This window comes from Haliotis rubra, unplaced genomic scaffold, assembly GCF_003918875.1.
Source record: "Haliotis rubra isolate DU_JTF1 unplaced genomic scaffold, ASM391887v1 Scf335, whole genome shotgun sequence".
In the NCBI taxonomy this organism is placed as follows: Eukaryota; Metazoa; Mollusca; class Gastropoda; order Lepetellida; family Haliotidae; genus Haliotis; species Haliotis rubra.
Window position 1 is genome coordinate 874,423 of NW_025767008.1, and position 19,099 is coordinate 893,521.

The 19,099-nt window shown below is 41.9% G+C and overlaps 2 protein-coding genes across 2 annotated transcripts in view; one reads left to right on the plus strand and one right to left on the minus strand.

Annotated features, from left to right (window-relative positions):
- Positions 1 to 9,081, minus strand: part of LOC124284373 (NADPH oxidase 5-like) — a 32,509-nt gene extending 23,428 nt beyond the window's left edge. Inside the window, exon 1 of the mRNA XM_046720461.1 lies at positions 8,782 to 9,081. Coding sequence (XP_046576417.1) covers positions 8,782 to 9,017 — 236 coding nt within the window. The 5' untranslated portion in view covers positions 9,018 to 9,081. The remainder of the gene's footprint in view (positions 1 to 8,781) is intronic.
- Positions 9,082 to 18,191: 9,110 nt separating this feature from the next.
- Positions 18,192 to 18,722, plus strand: LOC124284362. Its single transcript, XM_046720447.1, has one exon. It carries the CDS (start codon positions 18,192 to 18,194, stop codon positions 18,720 to 18,722), a length of 531 nt encoding a protein of 176 aa, XP_046576403.1.
- Positions 18,723 to 19,099: the final 377 nt, after the last annotated feature.

Below are 19,099 nucleotides of genomic sequence, written 5' to 3' on the forward strand. Positions count from 1 at the left end.
TGAGTCAGGTCTACCTCATACAGCGCGATAGCAGGAACACGCTGTCGGTTTGTTGTTCTGCCCTATTTCAATTAGAAACGCACCTGCACACTTTATCAACCACCAACCAACATCCCGGATCTTCATCCTGCTTCTTTGTCACCCGCACGGGACTCGAGCTGTCATCATGCAATCCAACAAACCAGGGTGCACGGAGTTGGACTGTTGTCACATTGACTGAGTCAATGTGGGGCACGACGCAGCAGGGTTTGAAAAGACTCGTCATGTGGAACTAAAAAGGTTACTTTCGTGACTGCTCTTAAACCCACAACCACGCAACGACAAAGTTAACACAAGGAAGCTCCGGAACGATATCAAACTACCGGGACTAGAAAGAAAAGTACCATAAAAGTGGTGACGGGTAACTGTTTTAGTCATTATAGAACAATTGTAAAGCATGGAAATACACGGGCAATACTTACATACATAGGGCAGTGCATGTGCAATACTTATGAAAAAGAGAAAACGTACAACACATATATGTTTGCAGTACATGTGCAATACTTATGTAGGGCAGTACACGTGCAATACTTATGTAGGGCAGTGCACGTGCAATATTTATGTAGGGCAGTACACATGCAATGCTTATGTAGTACACGTGCAATATTTATGTAGAGCAGTACACGTGCAATACTTATGTAGTACACGTGCAATACTTATGTAGGGCAGTACACGTGCAATACGTATGTAGGGCAGTACACGAGCAATACTTATGTAGGGCAGTACACGTGCAATAATTATGTAGGGCAGTACACGTGCAATACATATGTAGGGCAGTGCATGTGCAATACTTATGTAGGTCAGTACACATGCAATACTTATGTGGGGCAGTACACGTGCAATACTTATGTAGGGCAGTACACATACAATACTTCTGTTTGGCAGTTCACGTGCAATATTCAGGTAGGGCAGCACACGTGCAATACTTATGTAGGGCAGTACACGTGCAATACGTATGTAGGGCAGTACACGTGTAATACTTATGTAGGGCAGTACACGTGTAACACTTTTGTAGGGCAGTACATGTGTAATGCATATGTAGGGCAGCACATGTGCAATAATTACGTAGGGCAGTTCATGTGCAATATTCAGGTAGGTCAGCACACGTGCAATATTTATGTAGGGCAGTACATGTGCAATACTTATGTAGGGCAGTACACGTGTAATACATATGTAGGTCAGTACACGTACAATACTTCTGTTTGGCAGTTCACGTGCAATATTCAGGTAGGGCAGCACACGTGCAATACTTATGTAGAGCAGTACACGTGCAACACTTATGTAGGGCAGTTCACGTGCAACTATGTGACTAATGTCCAAGGCAGTACGTGTGAAATAGTGAGTGAGTGTCTTTAGATTTTAAGTCACATCGGCAATATTTCTGCCATGCCGTGACTACAAACAAGGCATAGGTTTACAATAAATAAAGGTAAATTATAAGAAAACCTGTCAGCGAAGTTGAAAGATTTCAATGTAAAACTACTATGAATGTATTGGGACTTACGTACCCTCCCATGAGTACAATAATTTTACAAGACATCAACCCCCTTTGAGGGACACGTGCAATAAGTATGTAGGGCAGTGCATATGCAATAAGTATGTAGGGCAGTATATGTGCAATACCTCTGTAGGTCTGTAGGGCAGCACACGCGCAATACCTCTGAAGGGCAGTAAACGTGCAATACCTCTGTAGGGCAGTACACGTGCAATACCTCTGTAGGGCAGTACACGTGCAATACCTCTGTATGGCTGTAAACGTGCAATACCTCTGTATGACTGTTATTTTATCTGAAGCACAGTTACTTTTTTCCGTTAGTATATGAGTCTTATATAGAAGTATGTAATTGATGAAGAGAATGAAATTAGTCCAGTACATAATTGCTCATGTTGTGTAGATCTGTGGTGATACCAGTCCACCACACTACGCGAAAACCATGTCGGTAGGAGTGTTCTTATTAATAATCTTAAGCGGAATAAAATCTGATGTAATTAATTTTTTTGTGGATTTCCCAAGATTCGACCACATGATGCAATATTAGACATTTTGGGGGAATATATATCGATGTTGTTGTGTCATTTCCTGGGTTGAACAGTGAAACAATTGAAGATTTGACGCCCTGAGCATCGATCAACTCAATTGGCATACTTTAACATGTGTCATACCAAGTGATCGAGCCTGACCACCCGATCCCGTTAGTCACTGGGTTGCTCAAGATCAATTCTAACCCGGATCTTCACCGGTGTTCTTCTAAAGACAACTGTTTTTGTTTCATTTAAATTCGAGTTCATCTGTGTAAAATTTACAAAATATTTCTAACACACAGAGTAGTGCAGCTGTATAAACAATTGGAGATCATGCATCTACATACAGCAAGACCAACCAATGTGGACAGTCACCTGCTGTGTATGTGGCTTCCCCTTCTCTCTTCCCAAAATTTGAGTGAGTGAGTGATTTTAATTTAACGCCGCATTTAGCGCATTTACACAATGTACCCATGTGGAGAATCGACCGGGGTCTTCTGCTTGACGAGCGACCGCTTTTACCATAAAGATTTGATATATATTCATTTACAACTATGAAAAACTAATGTACGGCTTAGGACACATCCCTGACGTACACACAGTTAACGTAATCAGATCATTTAGATCGATAATCGTTAACTAAATATCGATCGATTATCGATAAATATCGGAGAAGTTATTTTGAGCAAAAATGCAAAAAAAAGTCTGAACGAAATTGATATATTTCATATCACTTGTTTATGCATTAATTACTAACACACAGGTCTACAGAAATAATTCAAAAGCAGCCAGTGATTAAAAAACTAAATTTCACCTGTATTCTATCACAAAAGATTAGGTACGATAGTATTGATAACACTATTTTCATATCGATAATGATAAATACGTTTCCCCTATCGACAACATTTTCGATTATTGATCTTTATAACGAGTCCTACTATCAGTTCATGATCATATGATCGTGGGTTCGATCCCCGGCTGCGCCATACTAAAAGACGTTAAAATATGGTACTTGTTGGTCCCTACCTGGCGCTCGGCATTAATTGGTACAACAAGGACTGGTCGGCTCGGAGTCAGTATAATGTGTCTGAGTGGGGTATTCATGCTTCACTGCCGCATGGTATCTCAGTGGGCTAGCACTATAAAACCAGATTCAATCTGGGCTAGTACAAGCAGCCGCACATACACATACACATGCATGCACGTCGTCATATGAGCGAAATAAGCACGACGTTGAACCCAATTTCACCTCAGCTCATGATCATATGTAAAAGCACATAGTCATCGTCAACTCTTTAATACGCATGAAAGACATGGGTCATAAGCTCATATGCATATGAATATAACTATTCCAAACAGATATAAAGATTTTTTTTAGGAAAAAATGATACAATTTTTCAAAATGCAATTTATTTACCTGTCTACTTGCACATATTATTCTACATCACCAATAAAATACATTAGTAACATATAAATGTATAGCGGGCAGAGAATCCGATGAATTTTAATATCTACATTTGTATTTTCTAGTTTTTCTTTACTCTCATTTCGTATACATAATAGATAAACGGGTTAGATTGTCTTCAGTTTTGTTTTGTTTAAGGATATTGCTAAAAGATACGTAACTTGCAATTTGTCATTAAATATTCTAAATCGGTGTACTTTATGGGAATTAAATCGCTGCATTGTAATCGGGGTCTGCAGTGGATTATTTGACAGAACCTGTTTCCAATGTTGATATCAAATCCAAATGAAGTATTACAATATGATGTAATCTAATTCTTGAATTCACTTGGTGTTTGTATAAGTCTGAGTTCTTCAAGCAAAGAATTCCAAAGTTCAATAGTACTGGGTAAAAATGATTTAGCAATTTAGTGATAGTTAATTTCTTAATTCGCCTTCTTTCTACAAGAGGTAAGAGATCAGTTCCTGAATATAACTTATTATGACTTGTTCCCCTTGTAGCCCCATATATTGTTATCAGTGCATCAAACCGACTTTTTCAAACATAGATGCCTGGCTAACTTACAATTATCCCATATACAACTACAATGATCAAATAATGGCAGCATAAATGATTTTATACATAACGAATGTTTTTCTGGATGATTGGTAATGTCACTAGTGTCACCAAGTTAGCAAGTCCTAAAATCCTCCAAAACAATTCAAATAGTACCATATCAATATACATGTATCTCACGTTAATACAAATTTCACTAATTGAACATTTCCTTGAAACAAACTATGGCTCCTGTGGACTAAGTGTTATCAAAAGACTCACCCCACTCAGCCACATCTCACTCTGGCTATGTGAGAGACGTGTTTTTACAGAACCTGGCTAAGTGGGAGGACACCCTTTATAACCGGACATTTCAACAGACAAGCTTTCTCCATCGTCTAATCCTACCTTATATACCGGACAATTTCTTAGACATACATCAATACGTTGCCTCCTTCCTACGTTATTCTTTAAACGTAAGACACCAGCTCTCTATGTGCTATTCCTAACTTGGAAGATAGATACCCCTGTGGCTGAAAACGACTCCAACTCGGGTAAAAGATGTTGATCAAGCATTCTGTAAACATGTGAATAAAAGCGCACTGATCACCGACAGTTTGTGAGAGTCCAAAACCGTGTGAGCAAAGTATATGACGGATCTCAGACGCCCATGTGTGCTACCCAGCAGTATCTAGGTAAGATAACAAATTATAAGCCCTTTTCGTTATTCTGCCATCTTGCATTGTCGTTAGAAATTTCCTTAAGTTAGTAGCTAATTCCTCTAATGCTTTCTTATCATTATTAGTCCAGGTAATCATTTAGACTACAACCTTGTTCAGACATTAGTAAACATTCCTCCATTATCTCCTTCCATAGATACAAAGATGTTATGAAGTTGCCTTTATGTCCTTCTTATTTCAAAGTGTTACCTAGTGGCAAATTATCTCGAAAGTCAACGAAGCTGCTGTAAAATGTACCCCTAGCTTTTGAAATGCAATTCGGTGCAACTGCCTGTTATGTAAAAGTGAGATCCATGGTTTTGTATTCAGGTCAAACGCCAGCTTGATAATCTTGTATGAAATTAGTGTAAACATGTATCCAGTATATAAATAAGGTCTTTATATAGTCAGTCAATGAAAAACATAACACTGCCTTTATCTGACATGGGTCGGTGGGGAAGCCTAGATGTTAAAGCGTCCGCTCGTCACGCCGAAGACCCGGGTTCGATTCCCCACATGAGTTCAATGTGTGAAGACCATTTCTGGTTAAAAACGGCGTAAAACCATACTCACTCATTCACTCCTGCTGAACAAATGATCTAGTAACAAGTCTTCTGTTGCGGAGGTGAAGAAGTAATGGTACACGTAATAAGATTGTTTGTCAGAAAAGCCTCCCGAATCCTATTCAGTCGAGTTGTAGTCCAATTAATAGACTATCAAGATATTCTTCATTAATGATAGATAAATCTGTTTAATCAATATTTTCTATCAAAACCTGTTCCGTATTTACCTCACCGATGAACGTGTTGTAGTTTTTACACTGTCAGGGATGTGCCTGACCTGTACCTAGCAATAATTGTTGTGGTTGTTTTGGTACTGCTGTGGTTTTGCTTGTGGTCATACTTGACGTTTGTGGTCGGTGTTGTTGTCATTGTGGTTGCTGTTGGTCTTGTTGTGGTTGTGGTGGTGGTTGTCGTCGGTGGTGGTTGTATTTTTTCTTTATTGAAAAAGCTTTGCTGTATAGTGTTGGTTGTTGTCGTTGTTTAAGTTGTTATTGTTGTTGCCGTTGTTGTGATTGTTTAGGTTGTTGTTGTGGTGGTGGTTGTTGTTGTCATTGTGGTTGCTGTTGGTCTTGGTGTTGTTGTTGTTGTTGGTTTTGTATTTTTTCTTTATTGAAAAGGCTTTGTTGTATGGAGTTGGTTGTCGTTTTTGAAGTTGTTATTGTTGTTGCCGTTGTGGTCGTTGATGTTGTCATTGTGGGTGCTGTTGGTCTTAGTGTTTCTGTTGTTGTGGTTGTCGTTGGTGGTGGTTGTACCTTTTCTTAAATGAAAAGGCTTTGTTGTATGGAGTTGGTTGTCGTTTTTGAAGTTGTTATTGTTGTTGCCGTTGTGGTCGTTGATGTTGTCATTGTGGGTGCTGTTGGTCTTAGTGTTTCTGTTGTTGTGGTTGTCCTTGGTGGTGGTTGTACTTTTTCTTTAATGAAAAGGCTTTGTTGTATGGAGTTGGTTGTCGTTGTTGAAGTTGTTATTGTTGGTGTGGACGTCGTTGTGATTGTTTAGGTTGTTGTGGTGGTGGTTGTTAATGGTGATTTTCTTCACAGTAATATTGAAAAGGCCTTTTTGAAACGTTTACCGGTCTTCTGACAATATCAATATGGTAATACGACCACACGCACAAAGGTGTGGACAGTCAGATAGGAAGGTACGTTTCTGAATGTTCTTGTTTTGTATAGGGGCGGTGGGGTAGCCCAGTGGTAAAAGCGTTCACTCGTCACGCCGAAGACCCGGGTTCGAATCCCCACATGGGTACAATATGTGAAGCCCATGTCTGGTGTCCCCCGCCGTGATGTTGCTGGAATATTGCTAAAAGCGGCGTAAAACCAAACTCAGTCAGTCAGTCAGTCAGTCTTGTTTTGTAAACAGAAGTGGGATTCCGATCAATAGCTGACCCATTAATCACATCATTTAACCTGCACAGGTCATCGCAGATGTTGATAAAATGATCATAAGAGCTGCTGATGGGGATATCCTAATTATGTGCTGACAGAGATTTCCGCCACGATTACTTGCCTTGATCATAACGGCGATGAATAGTTTGGTAATGGTGGGTGTTAAGTTCTCTCAGAGACACATAACTATTTGCAGTGTTGTTATAAGTCAACGAAGGTATGTATGTATGTATGTATGTATGTATGTATGTATGTATGTATGTATGTATGTATGTATGTATGTATGTATGTATGTATGTATGTATGTATGTATGTATGTATGTATGTATGTATGTATGTATGTATGTATGCATGTATATATGTATGTGTGGGGGGTGGGGGGGGTGGATGGATGGATGGATGGATGATGGATGGAAGTGCATGTATGCATGAGTGTGTGTATGAGCCTGCGTTTGCCCAATTGTGGATGGGTCTTTGTGTGTGCAAAAGTTTAAAACGGTTGCGTTTGTGCACTAATGTTACCAGCAATTACTTTTATCTTGAATGGTTCACGAATAAACAAAATCTTCATTTTAATTGCCGCGTGTGTGTGCGTGTGTGTGTGTGTGTGTGTGCGTGCGCGCGTGTGCAATATTACACAAGACGCAAGTGCAAAATAACACAGAAACATATGCAGACGGAGCAACGTAACTGTGAAGACTTTTATGAGAGGAACTCTGAAAATTAGCCTGACGCCGGGTGTTCAAAAAGGGTAAGCATGTCCTACAGGTACCATCTGTAATTCATAAAATCGGTATTGGATCTTTCATTTTGAATGAACGCATATCGCCAAAACATATAGTTTCAACGTAGGAATTAATCAATTCTGCCGAGATCTCTGCAACATTGGAAGGTTTCCCAGAGAAAGTTAAGTTAAGACTTGAGTGAATTGGGTTTTACGCCGCACTCAGCAATATTCCGGCTATATGGCGGCTTAAGTTAAGAATACAGGTGAGTATTAACATTCTACAGAAATCCACACAGATGTAAAATAACATGGTTTTAAACGTTGTTGAAAACGCATTAATTTATTTGTTAACAATCTATTTAAACATTAATGTCACACCAGCGAGAGATACCTGTTCATTCATATTTAGCGAGAAATTCTTTCATGCTACTAGATAAGGTGTGTTCATGCAAGCGTTTTGTATTAAATGAGAGAATATCTACATTATACAGCGGTTGACAATGCAACATCATATCTTCCCCTCTAAATACGTATACATCGTGCAGGTCGAAACGCTCAATACATTTTTGACAGTGTTTTGTGTGGTGTTTCATGACATTTATTGTTATAAAGTCATCACGTCCTGTGATCTGTAGCTGGAGGCTATGTCAGCACTGTATATAACTAATGGAGTCATCTATTTCGTTATATATCTGTGACGAACAATACATGTAATGAATTCATTTCTCAAGCCCCTGTACTTCGTTAAATCAACGTTCTTTGACGAACAATGTCTACGCGGAACTGGTTTTCCAGTTATTCGAAGTTCCTTATATCATGCATATATTCATTGTGTTACTGATGACGTATACAACGAACTCTTATTCTCTTGTTCTTCGTTATATCAACATCTTTCGTTCAAAGACTAACACGTTATGTAAGGAAGTGATTTCTACAGTCCTTTGTAGTTCGTCATTAATTAAATCGTTCGTCACCGAACATGTATATAACGATCTGTGGTTTGTTTTAGTTCTTTATGGGGCGGTCGGGTAGTCTAGTGGTTAAAGAGTTCGCCCGTCACGCTGACGGACTGGGTTCAATTCCCTACATAGATACAATGTGTGAATCCCATTTCTGGTGCCCGCCGCCCTGATATTGCTGGAATATTGCTAAAAGCGGCGTAAAAACATAATCGCTCCCCTATTCTTCTTAGTTCGTTATGTCTATGTAGATCTTGACATCCATTTCATTCTGTTGTGTAACATGCAGATAACGAATTGATTACCCTATGTGCGTGCAATTCATTATTGTCCTGTTGTTACACCCCCGGTTCTACTGTAGTGCATACCTTTTGGAATGGTTCAGCGGCGGAGGTTCCTTTAAGTAACGGCGTTTCGTATGATTCGTCCTACCCTCAGCTTCCGTCTTCTGTCCATCCCCTAAGTCTATCACACATTCCTGAAATCCACCGTTTGAACAACCTTCTCCATCCGGCACGTTTCCGTGTGTCCCGATGCTATCCAAATCGCCTCCATGATCTCCAGGAACTTGAGAATTGCCTGGTGTTTCGGTAGGCCTATCCATCGTTACCGCTCGTTGGTGACTCTACTGAACAGATGGCCTTTTTAATACTCTGACTGTCACTTGACCTGGTGCGGGTGCGCAGCAGTCACCCGTGTCTCGAGCAGCTATCTTCATTTTATTGTTGATGACGAGACGAAAATGAAAACTTTATGATTTCCCTGTATGTTCGGCGAGGGCCAGGATTGGCTGTGAAATACAAGCATATACGTGTTCAACGACCCACTGTCAAAATGTAAATTTATGCGCGTGTGTGGTGAACAGACTGAACGTTATTTAATAACATCGATTATAGAATACTGATCAGATGTATAACAGGTGTTGTGCTATAGTCTTTCTTCGTTGCTCCTGACGAACGTGCTGTGAATGTCTAATCAACGTTAAACCTTTGTAAACTGTTTGTAAATCCATGAATTAAGAAGGCAGTTACGTTCCATGGCAGAATGAAATGTCAGGGGTGTAAGCTCGTTTATTATAGTCCCTGTCTGGCTAGCAGTCCTTTACTTTGCCCCTCTCCTTTACCTGGCCTCTCTCGTTTCATCGGGGCGGTGGGGTAGCCTAATGGTTAAAGCGTTGGCTCGTCACGCCGAAGACCCGGGTTCGAATCCCCACATGGGCACAATGTATGAAGCCCATTTCTGGTGTCCCCCGCCATGATATTGCTGGAATATTGCTAAAAGCGGCGTAAAACCAAATTCAGTCAGTCAGTCAGTCTCGTTTCATCAAAGAGAGAAATGCCAAGGATTTAGGCCAACTTTAGGTCGTCTTTCATACAAACCTGATTTGCCGTAGCATAATCGGAACACAGTGTTTAGTGTGAGTATAGTACTGACAGAAACATTGTAGATTCGAACCTAAGATCAGCTGATCCGGACAGGATAAGAAAGATCCGGACTAGGCAAAGAAAGATAGTGTGTTATAGGGGGTTCACCATCGCTGATGGAAGCCAGTGATGGAGATGCACGTGTTCCCGTGTCATCTGCACCAGTAATTTGTGTTTGTTTGTTTGTTTGATTGTTTTTTGTTTGTTTGTTTGTTTGTTTGCGATAGACAGACGTCGGGGTCATGACCACTGATCCAAGGAAGTAGATACCCACAGGTATACGCCCAGCAGTGCCGGTGGCCGTAGCATGTCGATGACAAGAAAACACCCGGATGTACGGGTCTTGTGCAGGGGAAATTACTCTTCTTCCATCACTTCGCTGACAATGTAGAGTTCAATTTGGACGGGAATATTCATCCCAGGATCGAGGAATGGTGCTCGGGTGTACGTTGAAAACTACAAATTACAAATTGGGACTATTCGGCGTTGGGAATGCTATGTGACTGGCAAAACTCAGTAGCACCACTTTCCCGCTTCAAATATACTGAGTCAAAAAAGAAACTTCACATTCTTTCTTCAGGGCACTATAAAAGAACAAGAGATGGTAAGATGGTTAAATTGTTATTATTTCATTGCTGAGATCTGTGTGATGTACTCGATACACTGACAGTGCCATAATCAGTTCCATTAGGCTACACCGCCGTTCCAAAACATGGGTATACAGAATGTCAAGTCACAAGAATACAAATGCGAAACTTCTCAGTTCAATACCGTGTATGGCCGCCCCGCGCATTCACCACTGCCAAACGGCGTCACTTCATCGACTGCCTGATGCTTGTGAACACGTGGTTGGGGATTCTGCGCCTTTGCTCAAAGTTCCTGCAAATTCTGAGGTTGGTTCCTAAGACCACGAAGGCTTCTCCCAAGTGCATCCCAAACGTGCCCTATTGGATTAAGGTCAGGGGACCTCGATGGCCAGTCCATGACGTTGATTCCAGCGTTTTGAAGGAAATTTCGTGTCAACATCGCGGTATGCGGCCGAGCATTATCATGCTGGAACTGTAGACCTTGGCCATGAGCTGCCATGAAAGGAACGAGTTCAGGGGTGAGCACCTGGTCGCCGTAAGCAGCAGCTGTGAGGTTTCCACGGATGACCAGAAGTCGGGAACGGTTGTTCCCACAGAAAGCACCCCACACCATGCAACTTCCGCCCCCGAGTCTGTCGACTTCCTGTACACAACATTGGGCATACCGTTCACGACGTCGTCTCCAGACTCTATGCCTGCCGTCCGCGAATCTGAGGGTAAACCTGGATTCATCGCTAAAGACGACTCGATCCCAGTCTCTCTGGGTCCATCGGAGGTGACGTTGGGCCCACAGCGGACGTTGACGTTGATGAAACGGCGTCAATATTGGCCCACGATATGGACGTCGAGAATGGAGATTGGCAGCCCGCAACCGATTTCGAATGGTCTGTGAGGACAGTCGACCTCTAAACATCTCAGCCCTGGTTCGTGTAGCCGGCAGAAATCTGTCACGTAGGTGACGTAGGACGATTTGACGGTCTTCTGCTCGTGACGTCACACGTGGACGACCCAACCTTTGGCGATCAGAAGTGCTGCCAGTTTTTTGTAGACGACCTCGCAAGTCATACACAGTACGACGGCTGCATCCCATTGCTCTTGCGACGTCAATAACTGATCTTCCCGCTTGCAACATGCCAACGGCACGTTCACGTTGCACATTTGACAATCGTGGCATTTCAAGTACCGTTAGAACTGTGGTTTCAAAGTGTTTTTTCAATTCTTGAGGCCAAAGGCAAACACGTGCATATGAAGAAAACTTCGATGCAAAAATCACGTGATCGACTGCACGTGCAAAACCTGATTTGGCACTAACGTCATTTGCACAACGAATGGATTGGTTTGAGTGGGTTTTGCTAACGTTTTTCTAGAGTCGAAAGATAGGGATCCCATTTCGGATACATAGATGTATCATCAGAGAAAAATGATTCATTATTTTTCAAATTACGTTTTGTGAAGTTTCTTTTTTGACTCAGTATGTTGACGAAATTGTGACTAACGTTAGGCCTAATATATACTCTCCCTAAAACGAAACGCATCATGAAAATGGCAATATCATGTAGCAATGAATTTAAACGTGATTCATTTTACAAAAGGTTTTGCTCTGTTTATGAGTCCTATGGTGTTTATGTTTTGAAAAATCACAACAAAACGCACCATCCGTACAATACCCGTATTTAACAGCATGATTTTCAATTTCGGCGTGTAGTGTCACAGAATACACAATTCACACGCAATGCACGTGAAAGTTGGGGATCAGATAGTCTCAATGACGGGTATAACAGGTTGATCACTGTCTGTCGATTATTCACTGTATTTGGAATATTGTTGACGAACGCAAAATGCCACGTCTAAGTGAAGCCAACTGTCATATCGCCATTGGTATGCTTGAAGCTGGCCAGTCTCAACGTGCAGTTGCCCGACGTATGAATGTTCACCAAAGCAACATTTCATGGCTCTGGGAGATTATATCGCCGGCAGAATTCGGTAGCAGATGCCCCTCGTAGTGGGCGACCTCGAGCGACCACTGCGGCGCAGGATCGCTACATCCGGGTACATCACCTGCGTCATCGAACAGCTACGGCGACCAGTACCGCTCGACAAATACCCGGATTGAGGAGGCTTTCTGCACAGACCGTCAGGAACAGGTTGAGAGAGGCTGGTTTACGTGCCAGAAGACCTTATTTTGTCCCTGTGCTTCGACAACAACATCGTCGACATCGAGTTCAATGGTACACCAACGTTCAGGTCTGGAACCTACCGAATTGGCGTAGAATCTGGTTCAGTGATGAATCACGATTTCTATTGGAACGACGCGATGGAAGAATGCGGGTGTACAGACGTCGACGTGAACGCTTCGCCGACGCTTGCATTCCCCAGGTGGACAGATTTGGCAGGGGCGGTGTTATGATGTGGGGAGCGATCACCTGCCGTAGGGGAAGTGATTTGGTGATGATCCAGGGCAACCTAACAGCTCAACGGTACTGTGACGAAATCCTACGCCCACACCTCCTTCCAATCATTGATCGCCAGAGGGAGTTGTTTCAACAGGACAATGCCAGGCCCCACACAGCACGTCACACTAGAGACTTCCTCCAGAACCACAACATCAATGTGCTCCCCTGGCCCTCAAGATCCCCGGACTTAAACCCGATCGAACATCTGTGGGATGTCCTGGACAGACGGGGACGATGCCGTAACCCTCAGCCCCAGACACTTCAGCAACATGCACAGGAACTACAGGCAGAGTGGGCTGCGATTGGGCAACACGAGATTCTGAGATTTATTCGTTCGATGCCGAAGCGATGCCATGCAGTTCTGGATGCCCACGGTGGTCACACGAGGTATTGACTTCAGCGCCACCACAAGTCTCCATGTGACACTCAAACTGACTTTCCTCGAGTTGGTTCCAAAGATGGAGAAGTCTGCATTCCCAGTGTGCAATTTCGCTATATTTCATTGACTCATAAAGCCTACAAGATGTTTCAAAATAAACATAAAAATACAGTTGAAATTCCTATGTGCGTTTCTTTTTTGGGAGAGTATATTTTGTTGTCACTGCACACGATTGCCAAAACCTGCACGTGAATTCTCCTAATACAATCCCTTCCATGACATGTTTGCGCAGTCATATAGAAAGATTCTGCAAAACGGCAGAAAAGCTTAAAACATTAGAATACTGGTCTTAATTACTAATAAAACATTTGATACATCTTTGATGACTTTTGTGCACTTCTTGATTCTCTGACGACAACACCCGGTAAGCTCTTAATATGTGGGGACTTTAATTACCACATTGACAAGACAAATGACAGAGATGCACAGAAGCTGCTCAATATTCTGGAAGCTCATGGTCTAACTCAAGTTATACATGAGCCAACTCACGCTCAGGGACATATTCTAGACCTGGTGATTGTGCGTAAGAATGAACTGAAGGTCAGTAACGTAAGATTTGATCATTCTGTAAGGTCTGATCACTACAGTGTCTTGTTCAATGTCAACATCTCAGTTGAAAGACGAACCAGAAAGAACATCTCATATTGCAAGTGGAAGGACATTGATCTTCAAGAGTTTCTGCTAGATATGACAACAGCTATTTCTAGCTCTTCAGATCTCACCGCCAGTGAATATGTTACTCTGTATGACAGCTCAGGAAACTTGCTGACCATCATGCTCCATTGAAGTCCTGTACTGTAACTCTTCATCCAGAATCACCCTGGTATAATGACGACATTCGATCAGCTAAACGCCTGAGGCGTAAACTCGAGAAACAGTTTAGACACACCAAGTTAGCCATTCATAAGCAGATGCATGACAACCAGAGACATCATGTTCACTCTCTTATCGAGAAAGCCAAGTCAAGCTATTACAAAGCTGCACTGCAGGATGTGGACGGACAGAAGGACGTGTTCAGGATAGCTAACAGGCTTCTGTTTAAGGATAATTCCTGACTCTTCCATCTCATTCATCCCTTGATCAGTTAGTTGACAAGTTATCAGACTTCTTTTCTCAGAAGATTTCCACAATCAGAGACTCACTTTCACATGATGACCTTCCACACAGTGAGCCCCAACCAATAGCTGCATTTCCATGCCTATCCCATTTCCGACCATCAACAGAAGCAGAGATTGTGAAACTTGTTTCTAAGTCACCGACAAAGTCATGTATTCTTGACCCTATACCTACATGGCTTCTTAAGAACTCTCTGGATACCTTTGCCCCTATATTGACCTCTGTTGTCAATAAATCTCTTCAGGAAGGTATGATGCCGGATACATTGAAAAATGGAGCTGTAACTCCACTCCTGAAGAAGAAAGGTTTTAGCTCTTGAAAAATTATTGGCTAGTCACAAATTTACCATTCACCTCAAAAGTGATTGAGCGTGAGGTCACAACAAGACTCAAGGAACACATGACCTTAAATGGGTGTTTCGAAGTCATGCAATCAGCATACCGGAATTTCCAACTCCACGGAAACTGCACTCGTTAAAGTGCACAATGACATACTGAGAGCCGTAGACAAAGATGGTGCTGCAGTATTGGTTCTACTTGATTTGAGTAGTGCCTTCGATACTATCGACCATACTATTCTGATGCATACACTTGAGACCAGGATGGGTATTAGAGGAACTGCTCTTCAGTAGTTTGAGTCATACATAGCAGATAGATATCAATCGGTGATCATTGATGGTCACATCTCCAATCCTAAGGATCTTGCTTATGGCGTGCCCCAGGGATCGGTTCTTGGACCTCTACTTTTCACTATTTATACTTCTCCTCTAGGTGATATCGTCAGATCCTTCAACCTTGGACTGCATTTATATGCTGACGACACTCAAATTTACATATCATTCAAACCCTTACTTTCCTCATCAGCTGTGTCTTCATTTCTCACCATTGAAGAGTGTGTCAGCTGCATCAAAATCTGGATGTCGTCACACTACCTCAAACTGAATGATGATAAAACTGAACTCATAGTTTTCCACCCTAAGCGTCTCCAACCCAGTATCTCTCTTCCTAAATTCAGCATCGGTCAGTGTGAGATTCAGCCAAACCATGAGGTGCGAAACTTGGGAGTTATTTTTGATTCTTCACTGTCCATGGAGCCACACATCAATAACATCTGTAGAAGGGCGTACTACCACATTCGCAACATCGGCATGATTCGACGATACCTGGACGTCAAGACTACAGCATCTCTTATTCAGGCATATGTAACATCTCGTCTTGACTACTGTAATGCGCTTCTTGTGGGCCTCCCAAATTATCTTATACACAAGCTTCAGAAGGTGCAGAATACTGCAGCCAGAGTGGTCTCTCTGTCAAAGAAATCAGACCACATTACTCCCGTTCTTCACTCACTTCATTGGCTTCCCGTCCACTACCGCATAAAATATAAAACTCTACTCCTTGTTTTCAAAAGTTTACATGGTCTAGCACCTCAGTACCTCTGTGCTCTGTTCCACCGTTATACTCCTGTACATTCCCTCCAATCAAATGACCAGTGTCTTTTGACAATTCCTGTGACTAGGACAAAAACATATGGTGACAGGTCACTGGAGACGACTGGCCCTCATCTCTGGAACAATCTTCCATCTCACCTCAGAACACAACCAGACTTAGCTGTTTTTAAATCAAATCTGAAGACGTGTCTCTTTGCTGAAGCATTTGAACTCTATGTGATATCTAGACCATCTTGAAGCCAGAGCGCCTTTGAGCGGATTACGGATATTGGCGTTATACAAGTATTTGTATGTATGTATGTATGTATGTAAAAAAACAATTGTTAGAACAACTGGTGTTGTGCACAAACACAACCGTTTTAAACTGTTGGGCCGACCTTTAGAATTCATCAGCACAAACATTACAAATGACATCACAATACCTGAAGTAATTTGTGAAACGTTGTTCACATAAACAATGCCCTGTGACGTCAGACTTCTGCTGGGTTTTCACGTGTGCAAAAAGCTCCTCTCGGTGTTCTGTTGTCTCCGTACGTAGTTTCATTGAGTAAGCCAAGCGTTGTAGGGAGTTTGTGTTCTAAACAGAGATGGCGTCAGCGCAATTTATAGCAAGCGCCAGGACTTAATCCAAGTAGGTAGACGTCCAGTGTAATGCATGGGTACCATATGTTGCTTATCCTTTCGCATTTTAACACTTTTTTCACACAAAAACGTTGAAAGTACACGTTGAAAATGTTAAAAATAGAAAATTTGAGCTAATAGAAATTGGCCTAGAACTTGCACTAAGCCACTTTCACACGCGACAACCGTCTTCTGTTCGCGGCATATCGGCTCATTCCACACCACACGGTATCTTGTAGATTACGGAATGGGACGAGTGCATCGGAGCCATTCGACAATTGTCCTTAGATTCAAATCACGAGACCCCAAATATACCCGTAACCTTCGTAATTGGCCGTGACCTATTCGACGCTTTCCGTTCACTACCGTAACGTCTCAGGAATGACTAGATAAATTTGCACATTGTGCAACAATGTGGACGTAGCTCAGTCGGTTAGCTGTCGGGCTAACAATCCGAAAGTCGCGGGTACTAAGTTCGCTGCATTTCTACCAAGAAAAAGAAATTATTGTATATTCTGTCTGCATCCTGTGAGGGACGAAATCCCCATATTTCTGAGCCGCAAGCTAAAGTTAGGAATACTTTGTGGTCAAGGACTGACTGACTGACTGAGTTTGTTTTTACGCCGCTTTTAGCAATATTCCAGCAACATCACGGCGGGGGACACCAGAAATGGGCTTCACACAATGTACCCATGTGGGGATTCGAACCCGGGTCTTCATCGTGACGAGCCAACGCTTTAGCCACTGGGTTACCCCACCGCCCCTGTTGTCAAGGATGTTCAGAAGAACAGATAATGTTAATTTTCTGAAATTTGACTGCTGGTAACGTAAAATGCTGGTAACGTAAAATATTTTAACACTTAAAATATTTTAACACTTTCTGGGCTTGATATGACAAAGTTGTTTGTGCTATATGCCATGACCCACTGCTTGAGAAATGAACACCCACATTTTTGTAGGAAGACACAATTTCTAGTTAGGTATCATTAAGACAATGTTTTTGTATTTCTTTAATCTGCCACCTTTCCTGAAAACCATACAGTTAGTTTTACTAATATTGACGGTTAAAGACCACTTTTTACAACATATTGCTAGATTATTCAATCTTTTTTTGTTTGAAAACCTCGGACAGTGCTATCAAACAGTAACATATCATCGGCGAAGAGTAGACAGACATCGAGGTGAAAACATCTATCTTCATTAACATAAAAAAATTCAGTAATATCATTAACATACAATGAAAATAGCACTGGTAATAGCTGACAACCCTGTTTTACTCCGCTCGCACAGTCAAACAGTTGTGTGTAGAAATCTTGCAATGATATTCATGATTGAACATTTGTGGACATATTTCTAATTAATCTAAAAAATTTAGCTTTCACATTGCCAGTCCAAAGTTTAGGCATCAAACGTGTTCTATTGATGGAATCCAATACAGCTTTAAGATCGACGAAACAACAGTATAGTCTGTCCTTATATAAAGACAAATATTAGTGACCAGTGTATCTAACACAAATATATCTGCACTGAATTGGTTTAGCTCCTCAGATTCAGTACATCTAAACTGCGGTGTGCCTCAAAGTTCAGTATTGGGCCTGATATTATTCACTCTTTATACCAAGTGATTGGGTCAAGTCATCGACCAGTACAAGCTGCCAAGACACCTCTACGCTGATGATACGCAGCTCATGAAAATATTTCGACCAATAGCATCCATACCAGAAGCAGCCTCTGCCGATGTTACCAACTGCTGTACACAGATAAAAGAATGGATGAACATCAATAAACTCAAGCTTAACGACGACAAGACGGAGTGCATGCCAATAGGCACATCTGCAAGATGTACCCAGTCAGGTCTCACCGTAGTTCAGATCGGAAGCTCAAGTATTGATATCACTCGGTCTGTGAAGAACTTGGGTGTCGTTTTGTCCATGAAGCAACATGTCAGCCACATCTCCCAAGTTTGCTCTTTCCAGCTGAGGAATATCAGCAACATCAGAAAGTACCTGACCAAAGAATCTCTTATCATCCTGATTCGCACCCTGGTAACATCTATGATTGATTACTGTAACAGCCTCCTTGCCGGTGCACCCAAGTCTGTTACCAACAAACTACAGTACATCCAGAATACAGCTGTTCGGATAGTCTCTAGCTGCAGGAAGTACGACCACATCACGCCCATCTTACATGACCTACATCCGACAGAGAATCAGCTATAAGATCTTGTGTCATGTGTATCGATGCCTGTCTGAAGATGCTCCACAATATCTGTGTGATTTGATCACAGAGTGCAAACCAGCTCGATCACTGCGGTCAGAAAACAAGCTCCTGTTGCAAGTTCCATCCGTAAAATCTGGACAACGTTCCTTTGCTTTCAGTGCAGCAAAGGAATGGAACGATCTCCCAGTCAATCTCAGACAGTCTTCATCTCTTGCCTCCTTCCAATCTGAGCTAAAGACCTACTTATTTGATAGTGCCTTTCTAGAATGACTGTTAATACCCACATATATGTGCGCTTAGAGCATGCATTGAGCATGGATTAATGCGCTATATAAATTCACTATTATTATGTTTTACAGATTAAAGATTGTATGCA